General features: G+C 45.0%; 1 protein-coding gene across 4 annotated transcripts in view; it reads right to left on the bottom strand.

Moving 5' to 3' along the window:
* Positions 1-71: 71 nt before the first annotated feature.
* The window catches only part of fgf14 (fibroblast growth factor 14), a 62,327-nt gene continuing 53,242 nt past the window's right edge, over positions 72-9,156 (bottom strand). For all 4 annotated transcript variants that reach the window (XM_061792255.1, XM_061792258.1, XM_061792257.1 and 1 more), the window contains exons 4-5: positions 3,983-4,181; positions 72-3,777 (exon numbers count right to left, since the gene is read on the bottom strand). In XM_061792255.1, coding sequence (XP_061648239.1) covers positions 3,635-3,777; positions 3,983-4,181 — 342 coding nt within the window. In that variant the 3' untranslated portion in view covers positions 72-3,634. The remainder of the gene's footprint in view (positions 3,778-3,982; positions 4,182-9,156) is intronic.

Genomic DNA, 9,156 nt, shown 5'->3' with positions numbered 1-9,156 from the left:
AAATTGAGAGGACATACATACATGCGCTATATGCACAAAGGTATTGGGACATGTGGCCATTAATCCGGACGCGAAAATGAAAATAAATATGGAGCTGGCCCCCTTTGCATCTCCGACAGCGTCCGCTCGGGTGGGAATTTGCATCCGTTCAGAAGAGAACTCATTTATGAGTTTGGGGATTACCTAATTGTGTTTTCCAACTCTTTTGTCAATAAACTTCAAGAAGGGACGCAATAATAAAACTAGGTCACATGAAAAAGAAGGAAAATAATTCTACGATGAGACTGAAGTCCTAAATTTAGAGAGAATAAAGTTGTACTTTTATGAGGGAAAAACTAATTTTAAAACACATTCACTGCCATTGACGGCTTTAGAAGTCAAATATTCATGTTAACTGGGAAGGCTGGCGGTGAATGAGCTTTTAAGAGAAATACAGTTATGTTACAGTTTTCTGAAAAAGAAACAAAAGTCAGAATCTTATGAGAGTAAGGTTATATTGTTTGCCAAAGAAAATGTGTAATCTTATAAGAATAAATAGTCAAGATTTTTCAAGAAAGAAGTTATCTTACCCAAAATATAACATTGGAAGAAAAGCCAAAATATTGTTGTTTTAATCCTACAAGAATAGAATTGTGATTTTATTGGAATAAAGTCATAATGTTCCAGGAATGTATACCTTTTTTGACAAGAGGTTGATGAGAACAAAGAAAATAGTCATTCCCTTATAGTTTATTGTTACTTTTTTCTTTTCAGTGTTCCTAATACTCCTTTGTAATTCCAGTACCATATTTGTTACCTTTCCAGGTGCAAACATATACTGCACACACTGCGCATTGCATCCTACATTTACAGCACTCCCTCGCCTAAATATTGAACGTTTTGTACGCCTGTATACAATAAACGAACTGTACGGTGCCGACAAACATTTTGCATATACGTCGTTTTAAAAAAATGTAGCGATACATACCAACAGTTGGTGATAGACATATCGTACGTTACATGCAGTTCGTCGACACCTTTCTCTCCACCATGCAAAAAGTGGGACAAAATGATCACAATAAACAAGTACGCGCAAGTACAGTACATCGGAGGGAATGAGGGCAAATGACACCGCACATGACCCGTATCAGGAAATTGGGAGAAGGAAACAAAGTGGTGATGCGGATCCAAACACGTTTTAACATAGCAGCCGTTTACAAAATTGAACTTGGCTTGCCTTTGAAGTTTAACTGAAGGCAACTGGACTTGTTTTTGGTTGTTTCAAAGTTCTATTGAAGTCCACCAAGAAGAAGTCAATTCGGTTTTTTTTAAGTCTAAAAGAAGGCAACTTGACTTTGATTGTTTTGAAGTTGAATAGAAGTCCAGTTTAACAATCAAGAAGAAGTCGGAAGTTGGATGGACGGCAACTAATTTCTTGGTTGTTTCAAAGTTGTCAAAGTCGAGTTCCGAGAAGCATTCAACTGTAGTTTCCTTAGAAGTTGACTAAAAGGCAATAGAGTCCAGTTAAACTGAGGAGTCTAGTTTCCTTCGAAATTCGATAACAGACAACTGGCGCAGTTGTCAAGGGAACTGAACGTCTTCTTGGTTGTTGAACAACCAAGACTTATGTCTAGTTGCCTTTCAAAGTTGAACAGAAGTGAAGTTCAACAACCAAAAAGTCGAGTTGTCTTTGAAGAGTCGAAGAAGGCAACTAGAATTCTACAATTTCCGTCTCCATATTTTGTGGATTACAATGACCTGGATGACTGAGAATTGACGCAAACACACAATCGCAACGCTTTCCAGCTCCTACATTTACTCATACTAACAAATCGGTCGAGTCTTATTCCTGATCAACATTGTAAAAATGTTAACTTTCTCAACCTGAAAGAAATTAAAGTAGTTGGAAAAGCCCGATCAAAGCAAGACAAATGTCACGTATTGGTCATCATCTGCTAACAGTCATGATGAGAGTAACGAGGTGAAAATGCAGATTAGCTTGCGAGGGTGCCGTAGCCCGCGACATGCCCGTGTCAAGTCCTACACTACGTACTCTATATCCCGACGCCTCGGAAAGTACATGCATGTGACTAATTGAAGGTAGACAAAGCTCTGCAAAATGACATCAAGTTAAGACCTTTCCACAGAGTAGCATAGCTGGGCGGCGGTCACGCAAACATCTCGGACGGGGTCGGGAACAAAAAGCTATCACAGTGAAAGCGTGGATGATTTGAGAGGATTTTCGAAGAATCTTCCTGATTGGTGAGGGGGAAAAAGCCTTTGGTCAGTTCAGAGTGAGCCGGGTGATTCTCGCTATGCTAACGATGCTACGTGTAATGGGCGGGGGGTCGGGTGGGCGAGGCACCTTTGGCCCAGTGGGGACTGGGAACCGCTTTTTGCATGCCGGGAAAAATCGAAGTTGAAAACAGGCACGTGATAGGCCAGAAGGATCAGTACTGGACTCTGCATGCTGAGCTAGGAGACGATTGCTCTTGAATAATAACCTACCTTTTTAAAAACCTCTTTTAAGTAATCCCCCCCAGTACCTTGATATCACACAATGAAAATGTCACAATATACGTTGTTGCTTCAAGAGAGACAGAACACAAGATCAATCTTGCCCATGCTTGAGTTTGCAGACGCAGCTGACAAATGTTGGAAACGTTGCGGAAGGGGCTGCCTGCCCGTGTCGTAGTGACCATCTCGGCCAAAAGTCTCGAGCCTAAGAAGCTCAGCAAGTCGGCAACCGAGGCCCACAACGGCGAGAGATATTCCTAGAGCCCGCGCTCGGAAATTAACTTCAAGAAAAATAGATTTACCGGAGAAGGCGGCCCGCTGAACTTACGCTTGGTGGGACTTTTGTGATATGTAGACACCATTCCCGTACAGCGCTTTTCCCGCCCACATCCCTTTTTGCAAATGTGTTTGCGGAGAGCCCCATTGCACTGATTGTTGCGCTGGCGGTAACTAGCACTCCATCAACAACGATTGCAGGTGCTGTAAGAACAAAACCAAAAAAACCAACATCCTACCGTTTTTGTGTGTCTGTATGCAGTCGTTTGTGTCTGTTTCTAAGGTCAAAGAGGAAAGTGTGTGACTGGTTCTAGAAAAGAGAAGAGAGGAAGGGGGACATATTCATTAAAAAATAGAGGACAGTCGTCCACATATTTACTCTATCTATACAGCCGCTATCCCAGAACATAGCTGGTGAACCATGGTATAGAAAATAGGTCTGCAGGTGCACAGACTTCCTCTGCAATAGGGCATCAAAGAAGGGATTCTTACAAGGTTTTTTGTAAGAACCCACGGCAAGCCAAGTGGCTGTAAAACACACGTTCACACCACAACCTCACAGTTCCGGAGGGATTTTTAAAGGCATTCCAGGATCAGAGAGGTCTGATATTGTCCTCCTGCGCTGGGGAACTCGACCGCCGCCCTGCCAGTACCCTCCCCCAGGCTCCACCTAAGAATTCCTGCACCAGACCGCTGGAAAAAGGGCGAGGACGAGGCAGAGACAAAAGTGGAGGAGCAAGAGAAGAAACAGAAGAAAGGTTGGGCCGGATCCGCCGAGGAAAGACGCTCTAGCGAAGGGGAAAAGGTCCGCCGCCATCGCCCGGGCACACAGCGATCAGTCAAGGGGGGAGGCGGGGCGTGGTTATGTGGCTGGTTTGTCGGGCTTGCTTACAGGTTTGCCTCCGTTCATCACCACAGGCTCACTTGTGCTTTTACTGGCCGGGACCGCCGCTTTGGGCACCGTCTCGCCGACGTCGTGCAGCGATGGCTCTCGGTACATGGCGACTGGAGACGCAAGGAGAGATGGCTTACGGTTAGTCAAACAAGCACAATCAAAGGCTGAAAAAAAACATCGTAACAAAAGTCGTACAAGAATCCAGAACAGCAGTCGTTGTCATGTATCTTGGCATGAGAAAATATTTTTTCAAAAAAGGCACATAGTTTGAAAATCAGATGTAGCTCATATTGTGGCTTTAAAAACAAAGTCTACCTTCTAATGGCTTGGGCAGGAAGTGGGCGGCCGGTTTGGTTTTCTTCACTCGGTTCCCCTTCATGGCTTGACCCTCTTTATTGAGACCGAGGAACCAGGCCCGACCCGACTCCTGCTGTCGGTACAACATGGACGAGTAGATGACGTAGTAGTTCTCGAATACCGACTCTTTGAATTTGCACTCTGCCGTGAAGAGTTCCTGCAAAGATACACACACACACACACACACACAAAACTCAATTTTCATGTATTAATGAGAGACGAGCATGACATCCACGAGAGGAAATATTGATGATTTATTTTTCACTTTCAACTGAGGTCATCTGGCCCACAGCATCATACAGTGCTAATATAGAGTACAGTGTTCCCTCGCTTTTTCACAGTTCATCTATTGCGGATTCAGTGCATTGTGGATGTTTTTTCCATATTCATATCACGCACAAATCGTGGGATTTTGATTGAATGCTGTATTTTCTTTGTGTGGTAATATAAACACGTTCAAGCCTAAAAACATTATAAAATGTATATAGTGTACAGTACAAATGTGAATTACTGTACGTTTGAGAGTTCGAAAGGTCCCGTATTTTGTCTATTTCGACCTCCATAGAGTGACTTTCTAACATGCGAGTGTCCACAAATGGCCCCTCCTCTGACAGCTACTTCTGTTTGAGCCACTTTTGGATCCGCTTTGTCCATATTTGGCTCAGACGGCCCCCTTTCCTCTGATTGGTTGCCTTCGTATTTGCTTTGTCGACAGCGCTGGCTCGGGAGCGGAGAGGTAGGCGTAGCTCTTCGCTAGTGACGTCAAAAAGCTCAAGATATTCCGACGAGCTGATTTCAGGCCTCTCGGCAGAAAAACGTCTGGAACTCAGGAATGCGCGGACCATTTCAATTCATATTTCACGCTTACTGAGGCACCATCGAGACAATATTACATCCCAAATACTAGAAAAAAGTTGGTTTGGTCCAACATGGCGCCGTTGAGTGTGAAGAAAGTGTTAATAAGAGTATGGTTGAGGTTACTAGGAGTGTGGGGATGATTAGGGGGAGAGTCTTGACAGGTTCGTATAGCTTTATAAATAATCGGCAAAATGTGTGGTCGATGCTTTGCGGATTTCACAAAGATAACATAACCCTCACGATCAATGAGGGATTACTGTACAACGGAACAGCACATGTGTGTGGTTTGCCATGTATCTGACTCTAATGACGTCCGATTGGAGTGAAACGCAACTTCGGTTCCTACTGTGATTGTCTGGCAACCGGTCCGGCGTGTGCCTCTCACTCAAAGTCAGCTGGGATCGGCTCAGGCCCACCCACAACCCACTGCAGAGAACGGACGGCTATTGTTCGCTTCAGTGAATCTCGCTTCTGGCTTGATCTTTGATGTTTGCTATAGGTTGAATACTCAAAAGAGTTGCTTTCGTCTTCTTAGCGACTTGTTAGCGTGGCCTCTCGGGCCCTCGCGCAAATGATGATCGAGCTAACCGAGCGGCTCCTCCGTCCTCCGTCCTCGCCTCCACGTGGCAAAGACAAATGAACCCGAAAGGCGCCACATCTCTTCCTCGCTGTCGCCCATTCATCTCCAAGCAGAAGGGTAATAAAAGCGTTTCCACATTGTCCGTCCCCGCTCGGGCTAAAAATAAAGGGCCGCATCGTGATGCGTTAATCAAGGCACTTTGGGCACATCTGTTATGCGAAAGTCGCACACGTGAGCTGTATATTATCACGTAGAATATAACGGATTCCAAATTGGTCGGGACGCTGAAGCGATTAACATGGACGCTGCTCTTGAGGCAGTTTACGTCTGCCTTTGTGAAAAGGTTACCATTCCTTGTTCCGTCCTTTTCCAAAACATATCCGCAGTGAACCCCCCACTATTCACGGGGGATTGGGACCAAGTGAATAGTGAAAATCCCAGAGTAACCGACGGCGAGCGTTCCAGTAGACTCCGATGTGCGGTCGCTGTTTATCTTCCGGAGAGCTACGCAATTTTAGACATTTTTATTTGGTTTCAAACTCCATTTACACTTGACATGACAAAATAATATAAATAATAACAAACATAATATTCCGCTATCATTGTTTAATATTGTTAAAAGAAATACTGTCTAAAAATAAATTCCCCCAATCTGCTTTTGAGTAAATAAACGTCCCCAGCCACTATTATGATCATAAAAAGGTTAGTACAATATAATATTAATAGCGTTACAGTCCATGTAGCTTCACAAAACATCACCTTCAGTTGTGTTTGCTTCTCCGAGCAGTTGGGTTTTCGCTAAAGTCTCCCCAAAGGACGACACCCCCTTTTTACGCGGGCCCGGCCAGCTTGCCCGACTCATTCGTCAAACACGAAAAAATATGTTTCCTCTCACAGCGCGAGAAGAATTCCAGGTCAAATGTACGCATTTTCTTCCGGATGAGTACGACTCAAAAGGATGAAGCGTGCTCTCAAACATTAGTCAAAGAAAGCCTATAAGGTTTTTAACAGCTCCATCTTAATCGCCAGCAATTCAAAGCCCCTGCTTTAATCCTTTACTGCCGTAAATGAATAGGATTGGATCATATACAGTAGACTCCTGCCCCCCACCCGCTTCGACAGTCGAGGAGAGGCGTGCGCGTCTCCCGAAAGCAAGCGCCGGCGCTCGGCAGCAACAGTGCACCAGCGTCGGGCCAGGACACAAGAGGATCTCTCCCCGACGCTCGGCCTTCTGTCAGAGGAGACGAGGTGGCTGAATGATTCAAACGGGCAGCGCAAAAAACAAGCAGCATGTCCAGCTGCGGTGCAGCCAAGAGAGGAATTTCAGCTGCTGTAATTTGAAATGAACTGGGAAGTAAAGATGGATAAAACCACTGGGAGCGTGATGGATACCCTGAGGGCTTCAGTTTATCTTTAAAATGAGCTAGCCTGCTTCATCCCCTGGGTTAAGCTTGGCCTGAAGTAGCCCTGTGTTTAGAGTTCATGGAATTTTCTGGTCAAATTGACCGGAAAATCCATTCAATCAGTTTGGTTGGGGGATATTCTAGACAAGACAAATTTTAACCACCACGCCTGAGGTAGACATCTCCAGTTGGAATGTGCACACCACAATGTAATAGACTACACTTTGAAGATTCACGTGATTCAAAATGCGGTATGAAATAAATCCAATAAAAGGCATTAGAATACGGTACTGTGCTTACGACTGAAATATCTTTTGTTCCGTCTCTCGACATTTGATCGTTTTCTGGACGTTTACAACACGTTTAGAAAGATTACAGCTACTTTCGGCCGTCGGCGTAATGTGTCCACAATCGGTGAGCGTCATCGCCCAGGTGTGTCCCGCACTTTCGGCACAAGTCGGCCGTCGCCTGGCCGCCGTCCGCGGGCGGTTAATACAACCTAAACTTAAAAGTGCAATACGATGTTGCACCTTGACTGGGCGCTGATAGCGGAAGAGGAGGAAAAGTGCTGAAGTCCACTGGAGAATTTGTACGCCATGCGCGCAGACAGGGAATGTTTACTTCTTTTTTTCCAACTTAAGCACATGTGAGAATATGGCCCATAGTGCTTGGGAGCAGCTTGTGCCAGGAAACATTAGAATTGAATTAGGTTTCTCATGTGTGTGCACATACAGTGACGATATCGTCCTCTCCAAAGGGACATCAGAAGGCTTCATTCACAGTGCCGATATTCAAGGTAGAACTTTTTTTCTGGTATAAACTGACGCCGTAGATGGAAGACTGCATAACAAGTCTCAATAACCTGCTAGCCTACAGAGCGAACGCGCGTCTCTTCACCATTCAAGCTGTTGTGTCGACTCGCTGGCAGCACGAAGAGCTGGGGGAGGGGGCTCACTTCACATTGGACACGATACATTTCCATGCTTAAAGCTTTTCTGAAGCTCTCTCTCACTTATTGATTATTTGCATCGCCTGGGGGAGGAACTTCCATAAAATGTTCCTTTCGATTCTGCCGTGGGAATGGAGAAAAAAGAAAGAAGGACGCCTGTGAAGAAGGGGATGTGAGAGACGACAGCTTTTACACGTCGGCAGGCGAGTGGAGCACTGTGGACTTTTCTGTCACTGTGAAAGAATCCCCATCCATCACACACACCCACACTTTGATCCAAGAGGCTGAGAACAGCGTGGAGGAAACGGCAAAACAACACAAAGCTTTGAGATGTGGTAAACGAAAACAACTCCCGTAGCAGCAAGGCCGTGCATACACAGTGATATGTTCATTGTGACACTCCTTAAATGGAATGACAACGCATCGGGTGATCAGAATTAAGACTAAAGGCTTCTTTATACTCGCGCTGACGTCACTGCGGCTCTCCCTCGCGTAGTTTGCCTTTATACTCGAGCGCAACCCACGCGCGCTGTTTTGAAAGTGTGCTGCAGTTCTCCTCCAAGTCGGGGGGTGTCGCTACGGCCGCTATTGGATAGGACGCCACAGGGTGGAGTTTCCCCTGCATTTTTTTATTCTTTTTGCCATTTCCGGTTGCCGTTTTTGCTTTCCTTTCAGTAACAAGGACCAAAGCAACAACAATGGCGACCGCGACAGAACAAATGGACCCGGATGACCAGATGTTGTCATTCGCACCTCGCAGCGCAAACACTCCCCGGCTCAGCTGGCTATTTATGACCCTCGTTCGGCCCTAATTGCCTTCCCCTCGCATGAATGTCAAGCAGCGTGCAAATACAAATTGTGTACTCGTTGCCTCGAGAGCAGCGTTAATCTTCGAGTGAGTCGCAGCAGTCTGCAGTAGCTTGTAAAACAGCAAGTTGTCTGCAGACCCTCGTTGGACACTCGTGAGCCTGTACTCACAATTAGGACTCGTTAGTAGGATTGTGTACCAAAAGCATTATGCTCTAGTTAGTACTTTATTCTTTCTATTTATCACAATGAAGGTTCAGGAAACAAGCGACGTAAGTTAACAGAAAAAGTTGTCGAAGGACTGAGAGGAATTTGGTGTCTATCTGCAATATAGCAAGTCGATGAACAGTTAGCGATCAATATTGAGCTGGACTCGAGATGGAATTGGTTTCAATTTGGTACAACAAATCAATTAACACTTAGAAAATTCGTATCCATATGCAATTTCAATTATTTTCATAACAAACAAAAAGCACACACTCGTCCGTATAAATGGACTAAAACGAAACTCGGTGTACATCTTCGGTAGGGAAAT

This window comes from Phyllopteryx taeniolatus, chromosome 12 (genome assembly GCF_024500385.1).
Source record: "Phyllopteryx taeniolatus isolate TA_2022b chromosome 12, UOR_Ptae_1.2, whole genome shotgun sequence".
Taxonomy (NCBI): domain Eukaryota; kingdom Metazoa; phylum Chordata; class Actinopteri; order Syngnathiformes; family Syngnathidae; genus Phyllopteryx; species Phyllopteryx taeniolatus.
The sequence above is the reverse complement of the archived record's forward strand: the minus strand, read 5'-3'. Positions and strand labels throughout refer to the sequence as shown.